This window comes from Ornithorhynchus anatinus, chromosome 14 (genome assembly GCF_004115215.2).
Source record: "Ornithorhynchus anatinus isolate Pmale09 chromosome 14, mOrnAna1.pri.v4, whole genome shotgun sequence".
In the NCBI taxonomy this organism is placed as follows: Eukaryota; Metazoa; Chordata; class Mammalia; order Monotremata; family Ornithorhynchidae; genus Ornithorhynchus; species Ornithorhynchus anatinus.
The window spans coordinates 40,762,111-40,783,424 of record NC_041741.1 but is presented as its reverse complement, the minus strand read 5'-3'; the positions used below and the strand labels follow the sequence as shown (position 1 = coordinate 40,783,424).

At 46.9% G+C, this 21,314-nt stretch overlaps 1 protein-coding gene across 1 annotated transcript in view; it reads left to right on the top strand.

Annotated features, from left to right (window-relative positions):
- Window positions 1-8,464: 8,464 nt before the first annotated feature.
- NUAK1 (NUAK family kinase 1) overlaps window positions 8,465-21,314 on the top strand; it is a 53,233-nt gene continuing 40,383 nt past the window's right edge. The window contains exon 1 of the mRNA XM_001508215.3: window positions 8,465-8,698. Within this exon, the coding sequence (XP_001508265.1) occupies window positions 8,465-8,698 (234 nt within the window). The remainder of the gene's footprint in view (window positions 8,699-21,314) is intronic.

The following is a 21,314-nucleotide window of genomic DNA, read 5'->3' as shown; positions in this document are numbered from 1 at the left end:
CAGTTCTCCAGTTCATTCTTCTAAAGTTGGTCTTCTAGACTGTGAGCCCATTGTTGAGTAGGGATTGTCTTTATCTGTTGCCAAATTGTACTTTCCAAGCCTTTAGTACAGTGCTCTGCACACAGTAAGTGCTCAATAAATGCAATTGAATGAATGGCCATAGCATAACTCGGGTCTACCAAGCCTCTAAACTGTAGTGCTTTTCCAAACCATTCAATTACTACGGCTCAGAAAAGGTTTCTGCAAGCCTTCATGGTCTACTAGAGAAGCAGCACGGCACAGTGGATAGAGCACGGGTCTGGGAGGCAGACATTCATGGGTTCTGATTCCGTCTCCGCCACGTGGCTTCTGTGTGACCTTGGGCAAGTCACTTCACTTCTCTGTGCCTCAGTTACCTCATCTGTAAAATGGGTATTGAGACGGTGAGCCCCATGTGGGACAGGGACGGTGTCCAACCTGATTTTGTTATATTCCCCACCCCCCCACCCCGCACTTAGTATACTGCCTGGCACATAGTGAGCGCTTAACAAACACTATAATTATTATTACTGTAACCCTTAGTCCTTCCCTGCCCTCTGTCTCCCTCATCCTGCTGAACACTCCTAGCGTTGGGGGACCTGGATCCATCAGAGTAGATTTAGAGTAAAAGAAGGTTGGGGGGCTGGTGTTGTGTTGGGGCCAAGTCCGTTCCTTCGCCTGCATAACCATGGTCATGGGGTACCCAGTTCAGGCAGATCAACCAATTACGGCTGAAAAGACACAAAATGATGGCTTTTTGGTTCGTGAACTCTTTGAAGCTCAGAGGCTTCTAGACCGTAAACTCCTTGTGGGCGGGGATCCTGTTTATGCCTCTATTGTATTGTTCTCTCCCAAGGGCTTAGGAACACAGAAAGTGCCCAGTAGATACCACTGATTGATTAATTAAAGCCCATCCCCTTGCTGGCCTCCTTGACCCTAAAATCTCTGCTACCTTCCACCCACTCACTCAAAATCTCTGCCAGTGGAATGCCACAATCGGTCTGGATCATCTTCTACCCCATAAAAATCAAGTGATGGAGTCTCTGGGAGCACTCTTTTTCTTTGACTGCAGCATTAACTTTGTAACAGTTTTGAGCAACTACTTGAAATCTACCAGAACTGAGGAACTGGGGGAGGAAGAAGAGAAAGAGGATGTTTGGAAAATCTCCCTCCCATGTTAAAGGGGATGAGAGAAAGAGGCATAGGAGAATGTGCATACAAAAGGTGTCCCTTCCCCCCATAATGCTGCTCCTTCTCTTTTCCCCTCTTGTGCTCCTTGACCTCTTCCCTTATTGTTCCTTGATGGCCCATAACCTCACCTTCCCTCTTTGGTAATGAGACCAAGCTTCACTCTTAAGTGTCAGTGAAGCCTAGCATATTCGCTGGCCATATCTGATGACACCTTTCACTACTAAAGGGCTCCATGTATTGTCCTGCCTGTGACTTTTACTTATTATTAGATACTTATAATACTGTCCAAGCCCTCCGACCTTTAATTTTGAGGGGTTTCTCAGGGTGGTATTGTGATGTTGCTTTCTCATGAGCTACCAAATTTTTCCATTTTCTGGGTCTCTTTTTCAAGGCATTTCTCTTGGTAATAACTCTAACTTAATCCCTTCTATTTCATGGCTCCGGAAGAGGCTGGAGTATTGTTTATAGTTTCCAACTGAAAAAAAGGTAAACGCAGAAAGAAAAAGTGAAAACTCCCAATACCAAAAGTAAATATTTCAACATGGACAGGGTTTTAACAGTCATAGTTTCCAAGTTGATTAGAGAAATCTAGACTATCTAAACATTCTGAAAAAGCCACTCATTTTCTGTTGAGTATTTATAACTTCTCTTTTGGTTTTCACTCATTTCCTAATGTTGTAATAGTTTTTTCCACAGGGATAAGCATGATAGTGGGTTTTTTTTATGTGCTAGTTAGTTTAATAGTTACCAAAGTGCAAGATTAATGTGAAAGTGGAAAACACCTTGTAATACCAGTTGGAGAATTTCAACATCTCTTGTATTTTGCTTTAGAAAGTGATTTTTTTTAAATTTAAGTCATCTGTTCCACATTAAAATGGCATGGATCTTCCAATGAGTTCTTGTGGTTGCCCGTGGATGCACTACTCTAAATCAAATTCATCATTTACATCTTTAATTTTGTTTGTGACTTCCATGATTGTCAATAGCCATCCAATTTGATATTGACCCAACTCTCCCCAGTCTGACCCTTATGCCAATTTGAGAGGAGTGCCGGCAAAAAATAACAACAATATAACAACTACTAATACTAATGGTATTTATTAAGTTCTCACTCTCAGACGATCAATCAATTAATTGTTTTTATTTACAGCTCCCTGTGTGCAGAGCTTTGTGTTAAGCACTTGAGTACAAAATAACAGGGTATTCTATAAATACATCAATACAACAATATTGTATTATTAATATAGAAATACATTAATATAAACAAATTATGGATATGTACGTATGTGCTGTGTGTAAAATGGGGATTAAGACTGTGAGCCTTACGTGGGCCAGGGACTGTGTCCAACCCAATTACTTTGCAACTATCCCAGGGCCTAGTAGAGTGCATGGCACATAGTAAGCACTTAAGAAATTCCAGTTATCAGTTGTAAGAAAATTAGATCAGACACTGTCCCAGTCCCACGTGGGGCTCACAGTCTTAATCCTCATTTTACACGAGCTAACTGAAACACAGAGAAGTTAATTGACTTGCCCAAAGTCACACAGCTGACAAGTGGCGGAGTCTGGATTAGGACCCACGACCTCTGACTCCCAAGCCCATGTTCTTGCCACTAAGCCCCGCAGCTTCTCAATATACTGGTTCCATCTGAATTTTGTATCGACCCCAATTCTTGGTACACAGAAAGCAGTTAATAAATATCATATCACTCTACCTGCAACCCTTCCCATCTTTGACAGACGACTCTGAATAAGGTGACTTGCCCCACGACCTCATCCCTTAAAAGCATGGCTCCGGACATGCCTAATAGTTTAAAGTGATGTTCGAGGTTCTCACCTCATGTGGTGCTACACAAGGTTAACCCACACAGACATCAAAATGAGCTTGGCTCAGAGCTCAGAAACAATAAAACATAACGGGTCCCCCCCCAAAATCAGGCAGTGAACTGTAGGGGATCAAGAAATTCTTAAAATCATTTTCTGGGTCTGAAACGATAGATGCCAAATAGATTCTGAAACGATGATGTCAATTCTGATGAAATGTTATCGAAGGTAGTGTCAAGGGTGTCTAAGGAAACCCAATCCCTAATTTGGTCCAGAAGCAAAAATTGTCGTCTCCTGCTTTAAGGGGACCAAGTGGTAGAATTAACTGATTTCTGAAAGGAATACACTATCCACCTCTAAATGCTTTTTGCCTCACGCTTCTTCCAAAACATGGACCTGGGAAACAGAGGACCTGGGTTCTAACCCTAGCTAGGCTACTTTCCTGCTTTGTGATCTGGGACAACTCATTTAATTTATTTTTGCATTAGTTTCTTCATCTGAAAAATGGGGATTGAATATCTGTTCTCGCTCCTCCTTAGGCTACAAATCCCCTGTGAGCCAGGGAATCTGTCTGACCTGATTAACTTGTATCTATGGCAGCCAGTACTTAGTACAGTACTTGGCACATAGTAAATACCATAATTATTATTATTAGTTTTACCAATCATTTTCTCTTAAAAGCATTTAAAGGATTTTTAGAAGCTTTCTTTCTAATAACAATTCTTTCTACTATTGTGCTGTGTGCTTTCCCCGCGCTCTTGAGGCAGCATGGCTCAGTGGAAAGAGCCTGGGCTTGGGAGTCATAGGTCATGGGTTCGAATTCCGGCTCTGCCGCTTGCTAGCTATGTGACTTTGGGCAAGTCACTTAACTTCTCTGGGCCTCAGATACCTCATCTGTAAAATGGGGATTAAAACTGTGAGCCCCACGTGGGACAATCTGATCACCCTGTATCCCCCAGCGCTTAGAACAGTGCTTTGCACATAGTAAGCACTTAACAAATACCAACATTATTATTATGATGTGGGGGCAGCAATCTGTGAAGATTCTTACCTTAAGGAATTTTGAGTCAGTGGGGTCCAGCCCCCAACAAGTCGCTCGCCTACGTCTTGCTAGTCTCTCTTGTGTGTTCCCCCTTCTCCCCCCTCAAATAAATCAGGTTTTCATTCACGTGTCCATCCACTCAGAACCTCTTTCCTTAATTTTCCTGGGGCAAAGGGGCTCCCTCCTTGGCTAATTTAGGCCTTGAGGCTCTTCTCCCATGGCTGAAACTGTGGTTTCCCTGCCTGATTTCTGACTAGGTTGAGGGTCTTCTGTCCGGCTGCCAGCAGGGGTAAGAGTCCGGCAGACGGGGGTCGTCTCCTCGGCCTGCAGCGGTTCTTGGGGTGTCCCCTCTCACCTCCATTTAATTCCCTCCCTGGGAGGGAGCTCAGGGCCAGGGTGGGAGCCCGAATTCTTCTTTCTCGACCTTGGAAGGGGACTCGGGGCCAGACCTAAGTGGGCCTCCCCCAGAAGGGGGTTCCAGGTCAGAAGAGGGGGCACACAACCCCTCCCTACCTCAGGAGGGGGCTCCTGGTCGGAAGATGGGGAATGAGTTGACAGGGAGGGAGTCGACTGGGAATGAGTTGACAGGAAGGGTACCAATAGGGATGTCATCGACCGGGAGGGGGTCAACCGGGAGGGGGTCGATGGGGAGGGAGTCAAAGGGAGGACAACAATGAAGAAAGCCTTGGGAGACTAGCTAAGGCACTCAATAAATATGATTATCCTGGGCAAAAATCACTTAACTTCTTTGCACCTCAGTTTCTTCATCTGTAAAATGGTGATTTAATACCAATTATCCTTCCCCCTAGTGAACCCCAACTTGAGAATCTTTGCATTTACCCCAATGCTTGTGCTTAACAGATACCTCAATTTTTTTTTAATCAGCCAGTCCCTAAAATTTTCACCAGAACTCCTCTCCTTTACAATTATTTTAGTTATGATGCACCCAGCACTGTAAGCCTCAGGTGAGACAGCAGCTCTATCCAACATGATTATTTAGCACACAGTACTTAAACACCAAAATTCTTTTTAGGTGTTTGCTAATTAGTTGTAGGTAATGATTCAGAAGTCAAGCCTTCATTAGCAAGTTATCTGAGTAATGCAAAATCAAAGAATACTATTTAGCCTCTGTCCTTTGTCTCCGGTTGAAAGCTTTTTTCTTCCCCCCTCCAATTGCACTCAAAGTGTATTTTTTGACCTGAATTGTATTAGTACTGGGCAGTCAAGCCTTCAGCAATCAATCCCAAAGCTTTTAAAAAAAAATCAGAGAATGATTTGGACTTTTACAGCAGATATCTTAGTCTGTGAATCATACTGAAAGAGACAAGCATTTATTTGCTGTATGGGTTTGTGATCAACAGGACCTGTTATTTCCATCCCTAGAATAGTAATTCATGGATCTGAATGGAAGTGAGTTCCAGTATGTACATCAATGGAAAAAAACCAAAAACAAATGTAGTCAGTTCCCTCACTTAAATCCAGACTACCACCCCAGTTCTCCTACCTCTGAATGGCATTGATTCAATCTTCTTTATGGACCTCTTATTGTGGGCACTGTACTAAGCGATCGGGAGAGTACACTACAGCAGTAAACAGATAATAATGAGTAGCTGTAAGGTCGTCGGGGAGGGAAGTGGCAGAAGCATCATGGGGCAAACCCCACACCAGGTTGAAAAACTTGGAAGCAAGCAAGTGCCTTCACAGCTCTCCCTGGTTCTGCCTCAGTCAGTTCACGATTGGGGATGGTGGAAGGGTTGAAAGGCAGTAGATGGAGATCATTCAGGCAGGATGCTTTGGAAAGATTGCTAATTAATTGTAGGTAATGATTCAGAAGTCAAGCCTTCGTTAGCAAGTTATCTGAGTAGCGCAAGGCCAAAGAACTTGGTCAGTGGTGGGGCGGGAGGAGGGTGAGGATGGAGGGGACGCACAACTGCTTCCTACTTCAGGAAGGGTCTCCGGGCCAGGGGGTCTCAGCTTGGCTCAGTAGAAAGAGCCCGGGTTTGGGAGTTCGTGGGTTCAAATCCCCCGCGTTCAGCCGCTTGTCAGCTGAGTGACTTTGGGCAAGTCACTTCACTTCTCTGTGCCTCAGTTACCTCATCTGTAAAATGGGGATTAAGAGTGTGAGCCCCCACGTGGGTCAACCTGATCACCTTGTATCCTCCCCAGCGGTTAGAACAGTGCTTTGCACATAGTAAGTGCTTAACAAATGCCATAACAGTAATAATAACCCCGGAGAGGGGGGAGTCTTCGGACCGGGGGAGTAGAGTATGGTCAGCCTGGGTGGAAGGAGGGTGTAGTCACGGCCTAGTGGCAAGAGCCCGGGTTTGGGAGTCGGAGGACGTGGGAAGCAGCGTGGCTCAGTGGAAAAGAGCCTGGGCTTTGGAGTGAGAGGTCATGAGTTCGACTCCCGGCTCTGCCACTTGTCAGCTGTGTGACTGTGGGCAAGTCACTTCACTTCTCTGTGCCTCAGTTCCCTCATCTGTAAAATGGGGATTAAGACTGTGAGCCCCACGTGGGACAACCTGATTCCCCTATGTCTACCCCAGCGCTTAGAACAGTGCTCTGCACCTAGTAAGCGCTTAACAAATACCAAGATTATTCTAATTCCGCTTCCGCCGCCTGTCTGCTGTGTGATCTCGGGCAAATCACTTCACTTCTCTGGGCCTCAGTTAGCTCATCTGTCCAGTGGGGATGAAGACCGTGAGTCCAGGCGGGACAACCTGATCACCTTGCATCTCCTCCAGCGCTTAGCACCTAGTAGGCGCTTAACAAACACCATCCTCCTCCTCCTCGGTGGCGGCAGCGGTGGAGCGGGGTGACTCACCTCCTGAAACCGGACAGCCCCGGCCTCTCCCGGGAGGTCCCCTCCCCTCCCCTCCGGTCCCCTCCTCTCCCCTCCGGTCCCCTGGCCCGGGCCTCGGGGAGCCCGGGGGGACGGCGGGGAGGAAGGGGGAGGAGGGAGGAGGAGGGAGGAGGATGGAGGATGGGGATGAGAAGGAGGGAGGACGAGGAGGACGAGCAAGGAGGAGGAGAAGGAGGGGAGAGGAGGAAGGAGGACGAGACTGGGAGCCTCGGGAGCCCGTTGTTGGGCAGGAATTGTCTCTGTGGCCGAATTGTACGTTTCAAGCCCTTAGAACAGTGCGCTGCACTAATAATAATAACGAGGGTATTTGTTAAGTGCTTACTATGTGCCAAGCTCAATAAATACAATTGAATGAATGAGGAGGAGGAGAGAGGAGGAGGAGGAAGGAGGAGGAGGGGAAGGAGAGAGGAGGGAGAAGGAGGAAGATAAGGAGGGAGGAGGGAGGAGGAAGGAGGAGGGAGGAGGAGGAAGGAGGAGGGAGGAGGAGGAGAAGGAGGGAGGAGGAGGAGAAGGAGGGAGGAGGAAGGAAGAGAAGGAGGGAGGAGGAAGGAAGAGGAGAAGGAGGGAGGAGGAAGGAAGAGGAGAAGGAGGGAGGAGGAAGGAAGAGGAGAAGGAGGGAGGAGGGAGGAGGAGGAAGATAAGGAGGGCGGAGGAAGGAAGAGGAGGAGGAAAAGGAGGGAGGAGGTGAAGGAGGGAGGAGGGAGGAGGAGGAGAAGGAAGGAGGAGGAAGGAAAAGGAGGAAGAAGGGAGGAGGGGGGGAGCGGCGGCAGTGTAGAAGGCCAGGGTTGGGTGGTTGGTCGGGTGGGGGCCTCGTCTCGTCGGTCGGTCCTTTCCGTGGCCCGCCCAGCGAGGGACAAAGCGGCGGCGGGGGGCGGGGGGAGGGGGCGGGCCCAGACCCTCCGCCCCTCCCCCGGGGGTCGGCCGGACAGCCCGCCGCCCCGCCTCCCCAGAGACCCCGGGGGAGGAGGAGGAGGAGAAGGCGGGGGGCGGGCAACACACACACACACACACAGAGACGCACACCCCCTCCCTCCCTCCCTCCCTTCCTCCCTCCCTCCCTCCCCCGCCGCTCCTAAAACCCCCCGCCGCCGCCACCGGCGCCGCCAGCCTTGGGCTCTCCGTCCCCCGCCGCGTAGCCCGGGAGGACCGGACCGGAGCCGAGCGGAGCAGAGAGGACGGGCCGGGGCCGGGGCCGGGGCCGGGGCCGGGGCCGGGGCCGGGGACGGGGATCGGGACGGGACGGGACGGGACAGGACGGGACGGGAGAGCTGCGGGCGCCCCATGTGCGGCCCCGCCGCCGCCACCGGACCCGCCGGCAGAACCCGCAGCTGCTGCAGCAGAGGCCCCGGGAGCTGCAGCCGGAGCAGCCGGGGCGGGGTCCGTCCGTGACGGGAGGCTCGGGGGCCGCCGCCCCCGGGCCCGTGAAAGCAGCGGGAGCCCCCCGGACCGACAGCGGGACGCCGCCCGCTCCCCCGACCCCCGACCCTCCGACCCCCCCGACCCCCCCGACCCCCCGACCCCCGGGGATGGACGGGGCTGCGGCGCCCGCCGGCGGCCCGCTCGGCTCGGGGCCCCCGCCCGACAGCACGGAGGCCTTCCCGGCGGCGGCGGCGGGCGGCGGGGAGGTGCGGAAGCAGCAGGGGGTGAAGCGCCATCACCACAAGCACAACCTGAAGCATCGCTACGAGCTGCAGGAGACCCTGGGCAAGGGCACCTACGGAAAAGTCAAGCGGGCCACCGAGAGGTTTTCCGGCAGAGTGGTCAGTGGTCCCCGGGGGACGGGGGACGGGGGACGGGGGACGGGGGACGGGGGAGGGATCCGTCTGCCTGCCTCTGCCTCTGGAGCTGGGCATCTCTCTGGGCGCACTTCTCTCTGTCTCTATGTGTGTCTGGGGCTTCTGTCTCTGGGCGCGTCCGTGGGTGTCTGCTTCTGGGGGTGACTGTGTACGTGTGTGTCTGCTTCTGGGGGGGGGGGTCCCCGCGGGTCTGTGTGTGTCTGTGTGCCTGTGGGTCTGCTTGTATGAGGGTCTGTGGGTCTGCATCTATGAGTGTCTGTGGGTCTGCTTCTAGGGGGGGTCTGTGTGGGTGTGTGTCTGCTTCTAGGGGGGTCTGTGTGCGTGTGTGTCTGCTTGTATGAGGGTCTGTGTGTCTGCTTCTATGGGGGTCTGTGTGGGTGGGTGTCTGCTTGTATGGGGGTCTGTGTGCGTGGGTGTCTGCTTGTATGAGGGTCTGTGTGTCTGCTTCTAGGGGGGTCTGTGTCTATCTGCTTCTATGGGGGTCTGCGCGTGCACGTGTGTCTGTGTGTCTGCTTCTGTGGGGGTCTGTGTGCCTGTGTGTCTGGTTGTATGGGTGTTGTCTGCTTGTCTGGGGGTGGGGGTGTCTGTGTGTCTGATTCTATGGGTGTCTGTGTGGGTGTGTGTCTGCTTCTATGGGTGTCTGTGTGCGTGGGCATGTGTGTCTGCTTCTATGGGTGTCTGTGTGCGTGTGTGTCTGCTTCTATGGGCGTCTGCGCATGTATGTGTGTCTGTGTGTCTGCTTCTATGGGGGTCTGTGTGCCTGTGTGTCTGCTTTTATGGGGGTCTGTGTGTCTGCTTCTATGGGTGTCTGTGTGCGTGTGTGTCTGTTTGTATGAGTGTCTGTGTGTCTGCTTCTATGGGGGTCTGTGTGCGTGGGCATGTGTGTCTGCTTCTTTGGGTGTCCGCGCGTGCATATGTGTCTGTGTGTCTGTGTGTCTGCTTCTATGGGGGTCAGTGTGCGTGTGTGTCTGCTTGTATGAGTGTCTGTGTGTCTGCTTCTATGGGGGGTCTGTGTGCGTGGGCATGTGTGTCTGCTTCTTTGGGTGTCCGCGCGTGCATATGTGTCTGTCTGCTTGGATGGGGGTCTGTGTGTGTGTGTGTCTGTTTGTATGGGTGACTGCCCGAGTATGTGTGTATGCATGTGTCTTTTTGTATGGGTGTCTGGGCTTGCATGTGTCTCTGTGGGCGTGCATGTGGGTCTGCTTGTATGTGTGTCTGTGCGTGTGCATGTGCGTCTGCTTTTATGGGTGTCTGTGTGCGTGTGCATGTGTGCCTGCTTGTATGGGTGTCTGCGTGTGTATGGGTGACCGTGGGCGTACATGTGTGCCTGCGTGTGTGTCTGCGGGAGTGCATTTGTGTCTGTGTGTCCGCGTGTGTGTTGGGGGGCTGGGAGGTGGTGAGGCGGGGGGTCGGGGCTGGCAAGTGAAACGATGGTGGAGGGGTCCGGCCCCGGGAACTGCCGCAGACCCATGGTCCATCCTTCCCCCCCTCAGCCCCATCAGCCTCTGCCAAGCAGGCGTGCCACTCCAGCTGTCATGAGACACTTGCTGCTGCATCTCGCCTACGCATACCGACCCGTTGCAGAAAAATAGATTAAAACATGCCAGTGCCCTGCACCCCCCCCCTTTTTTTAACCTATCAACCTTTCCAAGCATTTCTTATGGGGCTTATTATCCCATCCCCAAAACACATGAAGGACCAGTGCAGGGCTGTGTGCCCAGATTCTGTTGGTACTGTAACCCTGTTGATACAGGAGGCCTAGAGAGACCTCACCCATCTTTTCCACTAGCCTCCCTCGCCTGTATAAATAGGGCTCCCCATTACTTGCTGCTGCTCACTGCTGCCGTTATATAATTCAGGACCACATGCCACTCTCTCCCTCCCACGCCTTGGACCCAGCAAATGATTGCGCATCCTTAATCGCCCCTCCCTCAGCCCCACACCATTTATGTATATATCGGTAATTTATTTGTATTAATGTCCATCTCCTCCTCTAGACTGTGAGCTCCTTGAGGACAGGGAATTTGTCTTCCAATTCTGCTATATTGTACTCTCCCAAGCTCATAGTAGTCTGCACACAGTAAGGGCTCAAGAGATATGATTGATTGATCGATTGGAAGGGGTAAGGTGGAAGGTTAACGCATGCCTTGGTGACAGGGTGCTCTGTGGTCTGTGAGGTTCCTGGTTGCAGAGGGAAACTAAGACTGCACCCCTCATAAATTCAACAATCCAATTTGAGGTCCTGTTGCCCACAGGGCAAGGCCTAACCATTGCACTGCCCCTCCCCATCACTCTTTCCACATTCCAGCATGGTCCAGAAGTCTTTTTAATACATGCTTGTACTCTCTCACTAAAGTGGCTATCTCTCTTTCCTTTCTGCAAGAAGTAAGCTCACTGGTCAGGGAGCATGATCTGCTAATTCTGTGGTATTGTGCCCTCCCAAGTGCTTAATACAGTGCTCTGCACATAATAAGCATTTGATAAATACCATTGATTGATTGATCACCTGCTCTTTTAGTAGTGGAATGCTATAGGGTTTGTATTAAAAATGATCGACAACTGTGAAATGATACTTTTCCACGTCTGAGGTAGGAGGTCAACATGCTTCTTGATATCGAAAGGTTTTGCCAAGGTTTAATCGATTTAATGGCAAAGCAATACATGACCCCAAGAGGGTCTTAGTAAACTCAGCAAAAGGCTACTGAAAAACAAGAGACTGAGCTGTGTAGTGAGGGGGAGTTTAAATGTTGACATTTAATCTACAGTTATTTCTCTCTGGTGGCAGGTAAGGAGATGTTTTAATTGTCCCTTTACCTTGTATTTTTTTTTGGTAGCTTCTTGTTTAAAGAAGTGTTCAAATTGTACACCAAGCCAACAGCTGAAGGCTTCTCTTTCAGGAGTAGAGTTTGTTCTCTGTAGTGGCAAAACTTGAGGACACTAACTCTGTCAGATGAGTTGTAAAGATACAGCCTCTGCTTTACTTCATTAGCACGCTGGCTGGTTGGCCCAAGTCAAGGCAAACTGTTTCCATAGCCTCTCTACAAGCATATCTATCCTCTCAGGTTTACGATTACAACCTGCAGAAGCTAGCTAGTTTATCAACTCATTATTTTTAAAGTTTTTTTTTTTTACTTCCTTAAGGTCTCTTCAGATAAGAATTCTTCTTTTATAGTGGAAAAATATCAGATGAGGTTTCCTTTATCTTTCCCTTGCAGGACATCGAAAGCTCAAGAAGGATTTGGTAGCGTAGCCACCAGAGGGTGCAAGGAGAACGGTTTGACCTGCCATCTTCTGTAATGAATCAACCGCAACTTGTCTAGGAGCTTAGCTTCTAGGTATTGGGTACCAAGGTCCAACCCTCCTCTAAATCTGTTTGTTTCCCCCTCTTGTCCCAAGTTAGTGAACCTTTTCCCACTTGGCATTAAGGAAAGATTTAAACCTTCATTGCAACAGAGGAGACATGAGAAACGGCATGCCCCTTAATTAGACCTGCTTGTTTATCTGCACTAACACGTCCGCTCTTCAGGAAGTTTTCTTATAGGATGGAAGTTAGTCAGACTTTGGCGAGGTTAGCAAACACTTTTCACATAAAACGTGAACTCTAGATTTTCTCCTGCTTATAGTGCAGTGATAAACAAGGAAGCAGTTAGTTGGCTTTTACAAAGCAAATTGCGGATTTTTTCACACAGTGTGAACGTTTAGTGTATTTGCAGATTTCCAGATTATATTTTCTTTTTATTGGTACTTACCCACCAAGGAGCCTTCAAGAAAAAGTTGGTGTGCATTTTCAAAGATCTGATGTATTCAGTTCGCTCTGGATTCCACTGTGTTCAGATAAAGTGTTACACGAGATGGGGTAGAATAACACACAAGATCTGTGAGAGGACCACCTGCAAAATAAGATTTCCTTCATTATTAAGGATGGCCTGGGGATGAAGGCCTGTGTGATGATGCTCTTAGTAAAAGGCAAAAAACCTGCTTGGTAGTAATATTACTACTACTAATATTAGATGCTTTCTATGTGCTAAGGATTGTACTGAGTGCTGGGGTAAATACAAAATAAACTGGTTGGGCACAATCCCTCACATAGAGCTATCTATCGTTCCAAGTAGGAGAGAGCACATATTGACTCCCATTTTACAGATGAGGGAAGTGAGCCATCGAGAAGTGGTGTGACTTGCTGTCCCTGTGAGCCTGTTATTGGGCAGGGATTCTCTCCATCTGTTGCCGAATTGTATATTCCAAGCGCTGAGTACAGTGCTCTGCACATAGTAAGCGCTCAATACATACTATTGAATGAATGAATGTCCCACAGCAGGCAAGTGACAGAGCTGGAATTGGAACTCAGATCCTCTGACTCCCAGGCTCGAGCTCTTTCCACTAAATGATTGGTAGCTTTTGTTTGGTTTTTTTTGGCTTTGCCCGAGGAAGAGTAAAAAACAACAACAAGAACAACAAGAACCCAAAACCCCCAGCGTACTAGGTGCGACAAATAGTGGTAAAATTAGAATCAACTTTTTTGTTTGATAGACTGGGTTTTCCTTTGTCTTTCATTTAGACTATCTTGTCGGGAGACTTTAAGATTTTAATGGTTTCAGATGGGGTTCAGAAAATAAATTAATACAAGTAGCCAGTTAATCAGTTGAATCAAAGAAATAGTAGGTTCATTTTCGAGAATAATCATCTGGGGTGAGAATAAGCTTCGGTTCTGTTGACACATGACAGGTAACTGATAATAAGACAACCCTAAGAGGGTTTGTGGACTTCCTTTTATTGGTGTTTTGGCTTTGTTTGGTGCAACAATATTGTTTTGAAAGTGTCTGCAGTGTTATTGGGTGAGGTTAGATGTCACCACACAGGACGCATTTTGTTTTGGTACACACTGTATTGACCTTCATGCAGATGCAGAGTGTCACCAAAATACTTTTCGGAGAGAAGGATCACGAGATCATGACCAAAGGCCAGATTCTTTTCTCCGTTCCACACCTCTTTATCTCTAAAGGGTTATGCTGGGAGAGAAGTGTTGGGAGGAGCTGAGGACAGAGGGAGGAGATGGGGTCAGACACATATAATCCGTTAGAGTCCTGCCCCCGCCACCCTCCACCCCCCCACCCAAATCCAGACAGGGTTTTCCGGTGCTTTCGATCTCATGGGCATAAGTGATGGTGGATCCTTAGAAAGGGAAGTGATATGACCAAAAATGGGTGTTTCAAGCCCAGGCCAAAAGTTATTTATGGCCTAGTGTTCGAAAAATGCAGATTTGGGAAGCAAATTAGTTGGAACAAAATGTGTGTCAAAGAGCCTGTGAAGAGGTCTCTGTAGCCAATGGAGAATGGTTTGGAGGCTCTCAGTACTTACCCACTTTTTAGCTAAAGACCTCCATGTTAAATTTAATATGTGAACTCACTTCCTGGAGGGCTTTGACATTACATTGACAGTACATTAACGAATGGGCTGGCTCCCGGGTCAGTTTTCACATGAACGTATATGTTTTCTTTTTGGGCAGCATTAGATCCTGAAGGGATCACTGGATTGCGGGCCCCCCTCCACTCCCCCCATCATCCCCCTCCAAACACCACACCTCCCATCTAGACAACAGATTTTTCAGCTAGTCAACAAATGTTTATCAAGTGCCTGAAGGGTGCAGAGAACTACAATAGGCACTTGAGCATTTTCCTGCTTCAGGGCAGAACTGTGTCTTCACCAGCTCTGGCAGGTCTCTGACATTTAACTGCTGCTGTAATCATCAAAGCACCAACACTTCCTCAGCAGGGAAGACGGTGATAACAGTACAGCCAGGTATGGGAGAGTGTGTGTGTGAGGGTGGGGGGGTGGGGGGAGTTAAACACTTAAACACTAACTGGCAGAGGAGCAAGCCCTTGAAACCTTTCCCTGCTGAGAACCATAGCACTCCAAAAGCCAGATTTGGGGGATTGATTCCATTTCCTTGAATAAATGCCTTCTACGAAGAAATTATTTTGCACCCTTCTTCACCACAAGGGAAACTTTAAGCTGGCTCTGTCACCTGCCTGCCGTGTGACTTCAGGCAAATCACTAAACTCCTCTCTGTGTCTCAGTTTCCTCACCTATAAAATGGGGATTCATACCTGTCCTCCCTCCCCCTTAGTCTGTGAGCCCCATTAGGGACAGAAACTGATCTGGTTACCTTGTTTCTTCCCCAGCGCTTAGTACAGTGCTTGGTACATAGTAAGCACTTAAAAAAATTTAATAACAACAATAATAGTAATTATTGTACTCAGTTAAACTAGATGTCTGTTTTCAAAATTCCTTTTGTGCAATTTTTGTCCAACCCACACAACTGGGTAATATTGCTCTAATTTTTATAGAGTTTTGGGGTTTTTTTGCCTTTCCAAACACTTTAGGATCCGTTATTTTGTCTCACAGTATCCCTGTGAAGCCAGGAGGAACAGGTACTGTGAGCACCCTTTCTTGACCGGGAAAACTAAGGTATAGGAAAACTGACTTTCCTGCATTCATTTGGTAGATCATAGACCTTACGCAGCGCTAGTTCCAAACACCAGGTCTCCCGACCCCCAGGCCTATACTAGTTCCACTAGACTCTACTGCTTCCCAACTAGTACTTAAAAGACCAAGTGACCCTCAGAAAGAAATATGATGTACAAGGCAGTAATACTGCTTTTATGTTGCAGCCTGGAGTTATCTTCTTTCACAGGTAAAAATCATACATGATTGCTTGAATCAGAGAAGCAGCGTGGCTTAGTGGAAAGAGCCTGGGCTTGGGAGTCAGAGGTCATGGGTTCTAATTCTGGGTCCACCACTTATCAGCTGTGTGACTTCGGGCAAATCACTTAACTTCTCTGTGCCTCAGTTACCTCATCTGTAAAATGGGGATTAAGACTGTAAGCCCCACGTGGGACAACCTGATTACCTTGTATCTACCCCAGCATTTAGAAGAGTGCTTGGCACATAGTAAGCGTTTAACAAATACCATTATTATTATTATTATTATTAATAAAATGAAGGTATCAGTGTAATTGGATAGAAGGAAAATGGAACAGCCCCCAAGGGACAGGGTCTGTGTCTAATTCCCAACTCTGTATCCTTTCCCAGTGCTTAGTACAGTTCTCTACACACAGTAGGTCTTAACAAATACTCTTACTGCTATTACTATTACTTAAAGCTAAGTACACCTGCACATGCACTCTCTCTCTCCTTCAAAAGTCTATTTGATGATCAGTTCATTAGAGGGGTAAGTACCTCCAGACCCTTAGTAGTGTTCTCCTGCTGTTTCTTCTTCCACTCAGTGGCTCTCATGTCAGACTACTGTGGCTCTCATTCGTCTTCCCCACATGAAAGTCTTGGAGACTCTGTAAGTTATGATTTGTAAAAAATCTACTTTAAAACAGAGTGTATTTATCATCATATCTGCCCAGACAACACTGTACAGTGTATGAATTAGAACATCCTTAGACCCTCGAATGCTAGAGGGCTGGGCCTGGTGATCCACCAGTGAATAGTGTCTGGCTGGATTGATAAAATAGCTTGGAAATCTACCAAGAACTCCAGATGTTTAATACATGTAGGGGCCCTTCAGTAACCTTTAGCTATATGTAAGAGTTGGGGGTGGGGAGAGGAAGAGCCTCCTTGCATCAGACCATTTTGTAACTCTCTTTCATGTTCACTACCGCTGCTAAACAAAATATTAATTTCTCTTTTAATCTCTTTTTGTATTCAGTCATCGTATGCATATTCTATAGGGTCCTTCAGAAGATGTCACCCAAGGAGTGTGAGTGGGTGTACTTTGGGGAGGATATCTTTTGTCAATCAATTGTATTTATTAAGCACGTACTCTGTGCAGAACACTGTACTAAGTGCTTGGGAGAGTACAATCTAACAATATAAGAGTTGGTAGACCTGCTTCCTGCCCACAATTAGACACAGACCCTGTCCCTTGGGGGCTGTTCCATTTTCCTTCTATCCAATTACACTGATTTACAACTGCAGGGGAGCTTACAGTTATCTCTGGGCAGTTGTGAAACCAGGCATTTGGGCCTGGAGTTTTCTGCTTTTTGCTTTTGACAAATTGAAACTGATTCTCAGGGGTGGATGTTCCAAGCAGGAAAATCCTTGAGAATCAATCAGTGGTATTTATTGAGCACTTACCGTGTGCAGACCACTGTACTAAACACTTGGGAGAGTAAAGTACAGTAGATTTGGGAAGCAAGTTTAGCTTTCCAGAAGATCTTGGAATGTTACAATCACCCACCTCAATGTCACTGCCCAGGCACAATGGAGAATCTATTGCCACTTCCTGAGTGATGAACCATGAGGATACCATTTTGAATGCAAAAATCAGATTCTCCATAGTTTCTGAATCTGCCAATAAGTTAATGCTTTCAAGCCCATAGAGTACCCTTTAGTGATCTGCTGTGCTCCCTGCCCATCTCATTTTCTAAAGAGGTTTGACTTGAGACCCGAGGAGAGCAAACCTACTTTATCTCACAAATCAGATGTCATGTTTTTTTAAAATTTCTGGGTCACGCACTGTGCTCCTTTGTAATCCATTTCATTAGAATGCAGACCTAGGGTGTGTTTGGAAAATTAAGGTCATTATTTGCCTATTTAACTTAAAAAATCCTCTTGGATCCCTTTCATAAACAACATCATCAGCTAAAGTGGATTTCCAATGGGACAATCCCAAGCAGGTGCAGTGGAGCCCTGTGTATGACTCTTTAATCCATTAATTGGCCCTTGCATCCCCCCTGCCTCTGAAGGGCTGAAGTTCTTCTCCACTAGGGTGAATTGTTGGTGACATTCAGATTAAGACAGGGTCCTACTCCCCTTTTTGTTTGCCAAAGCCTCTTAACTGGGCAGAGTTTTCTCACTTTGATTTCCCCTCCTTGGCTCAATCTGCACTAATAGAGCCAACCCAAAGAGACACCTATAAGGAGAGGGTGTTAAAATGAAGTAATATGTAATATCAGGGTGAAGTTAGAATGAATCCTTTTTGGTATGCAGCCATTCATTGGAGCAAAGCTTGTCCGACAAACCACTTTTCCTCATACAAACCCCTCTTCCTCATGTGTATATGGTATCCTCTCCAGAATGGGGAAGCTAAGTGGGAGAGCTGGTTGGAGAAGGAACCCTATTCAGTTAAATAAAAGGCTTCGTTCCCTGTAAATACTCCCTGCACTGAGAGAAAATATGAAAGAACTAAAAAGAACTCTCTTCAGCTCTGCAGTTTTCTCCGTCGTTTGGCAGTGATTTACAATCAAGGAGCAAAATAATATATTCTACTTAACAAGATTCAAATGGTTTACCAAAGTTACTTAGAGACAAGTGTTCTTGCCCTTGAGAGAGAAAAGAAGCTCAGTAAATAACTTAACCAAAATCTTTTGGTTCCCTTGTGATATAGGTGAGAGTAGAATTCCTTCTGATTCTCAGTTGACCAAGTCTACTAGAACTGTAGACTCTAAAAGTATCTCAGACTCCTATATAGAGCAGTTCTAAGCAAAGGTTTGGCATGAAATCAGTCTCATGAGACTGACCAGATAAACCAAATATTGTGTGTGCGTGCACACACACACTACTTGGCTTAATAATAATAATGTTGGCATTCCAATAGTATATATGTATATTAAGCTATAAAAATTCCAGTATTACCCCAAGAGCCAGTGCTGACTTAGATCCTCAATGAATTTTTTGCTGCCGATAATGTGATGATGATGATATTTACTATGTACCAAACACTGAGCTAAGCCCTGGGGTTGAAGCAAGATAATCAGATCAGACACAGTCCCTGACCTGCATGGGGCTCACAGTCCTATGGGGAAGGAGAGCAAGGATATTTGGTAAGTTTAATAGTGAGCATGAAAGTGAACTTGGCTATGAAACCAATTCTCCCGAGTGCCTAGCTCTGTGTTCTGCATTCAGGTGTTCAATAAATACCACTGATGTATTGATAATGCAAAGGGAGACCTTTCATAATAAGTGGTACACAAAGACCAAGGTATCGGTGGGCACGTTCTTTGGAGAGACAATTACAGATCTTTTTGGTTCTGAATTCAACAGACTTCAATTGAGTCTTCCTTATGGTTAAATCATTTCCCTTTGGAACAGGGAGATGATAAAATGAAATGTCAAGGGCAAGAGGGAGATGATAAAATGAAATGTCAAGGGAGCAACTCTGTGTGTGTGTGTGTGTGTGTGTGTGCATGTGTGTATACAGTTAATAGTAGAATTCCTTTAGAGTAGCGAATTGCACTAGACTCTCAGCACCTGAGAAGTTTGAAGATCGATCAATCAAACAGTGGTATTTATTGACCCCTTACTGTGTGCAGTACACTCTAGTAAACAGTTGAGCAGCTCAGAGGGAAACAAGCAGTTTTTATGGAAAAGCAGTACTGATGGGTTGTTTCCTTCTGCTGATTGGGAACTGTGTGTAATGATCTGACAAGCCACTGGTGAGCAGTTGATGCTATTAGAATCTACTCTGATAATAATAATAATAATAACAATACTTTTTAAACACTTACTATGCTCCAAGCACTGGAGTAGATACAAATTAAGCACACTGGATACAGTCCCCCTCCAACATGGGGCTCACACTCTTAATCTCCATTTTATAGATGAGGTAACTGAGCCCCAGAGAAGTTAAGTGACTTGTCCAAGGTCACACAGCGGAAAAGTGGCAGAGAAGGGTTCAGTGCAGCAAGAGTGTAGTATGGTGACCCAAAACTACTTCTGCACGTAGGTCAGGAGTTGCAGATCCATTAATAGGTGCCTTACTAAAGAGTGGCATAAGTGGAGGTGGGCAGAGCTGGCCTGGAGAAGCCTCAGGCAGGAATGGTGAAGGAATAGGGCAGAGGCTTGAAGAGTTGGGTCTCAACTCATAAATTAGGTATCCGATAGCATTTTTGGAACAACTACTGTGTGCAGAAGTTCTGATACTTGTTAAGCACTTACTGTGTGCCAGGCATTATACTAAGCATTGGAGTAGACGTATCAGTCAGTCATCTTTATTAAGCGCTATAAGCTTATCAGCTTGGACTGAGTCCATGTCCCACATGGGACCCACAGTCTTATTCCCCATTTTACAGTTGAGGTAACTGAGGCACAGAGAGGTGAAGTGATCTGCCCAGGGTCACACAGCAGACAAGTGACGGAGCCAGGATTAAAACCCAGGTCCTTCTGACTCCCAGGCCCATGCTCCATCCTCTAGGCAACACTGCTTCTCAGCACTTGGGAGAACTCAACATGAAAATAAATAACCGATAAGAAGTAATTGAGAGTAAGGAGCGGTACATAAGGGCTAAGAGGAGGGGTTGTCCAACCTTATTAGGTTGTATCTACCCAGCGCTTAGAACAATGTTTGTTACATAGTAAGTGCTTAACCAATATCATCATTATTATTATTGTTGTTGTGATGAAGTGGTGTGGAAGTGCCAAAGCGGCAGCTGTGGAGAGGGAAGAAATAGGATGGGGAGATGAGAAATGATATAGCTCTTATAGCTCTTTTCCCTGCTCTTTCCCTCTGTAGGACCCTTATGCTGATAGGAATGAGAGTCTCAGAGACTTGGTTAATGTCTCAGGGAGCTGTTCTATTATCAATCCAGAGTTTCCTTGGATTCAGTTCTTCAGTTCTGGTCTAAAACTAGAAGCACTGTGGTAAGGCAGTAGATCAGTTCCTAAGGCCACATCCTCTCTGTTGCTCTAACCCCACTTCTCCATCTCACAAATTCTCCATTCCCCTAATATGAGAAATCAGGGTCCTGAGATGAGAGAATGAGCTTTCCTGTTCTTATTATGTTGATCGTTACCTTGTGTTCTTAGGTTGTTTTAAGCTGTAAACTACCTGAGGGCAAGGGATATCTTTTATATATCTTAACTGTACTCCTTCCCAAAGCTTAGTACAGTACTTTGAACCCAAGAGGGCTTAATAAATTCTAAAGAGTGGAAAGACTTGGAAGTAGCTCTCCTTGCTCTAGGTAGCCATCAGCCTTGGAAATTTTATCCTGACCTTCTCCCAGGAATCTTGAGAAGGTCGGAGCAAATGCCACAAGCCTTGAGACTGATCCTTATTCCTCATCCTTTCTCTGCCTGCTCCACAGAAACCAGTTTTGTCATCATCACTGGTGATGACACCATCATTGGCATGTATTTACTAACTGCCTGTAGGTGTGACTGGGGCTGTGGTAGGTGGCCAACTGAGAGAGACACTGGCCAAGTCTGCATTCATTGCAAAAACCACCCCAACCCCACCTGTTTCTCATTGACTCACTTTTCACTGAACTCCAAAGGACACTGGCGCCAAGGACAATTTTTCCTTCTATTTCTGGCTCTTCCAAAAGGCATTGATTTCAGATGGTGCAAATGTTGGCTTGGCACTGAAGGTTGGATTTGTCCTGGGAAGATGTGGCTTTTGGGAGAGCTTTTCATTCATTCATTCACTCATTCATTCAGTCAATTCAATCATATTTATTGAGCACTTACTGTGTGCAAAACACTCTTCTAAGAGCTTGGGAGACTACAATATAACAATAAACAGACACATTCCCTGCCCACAACGAGCTTCAGTCTAGAAGATGAACTTGCAGTC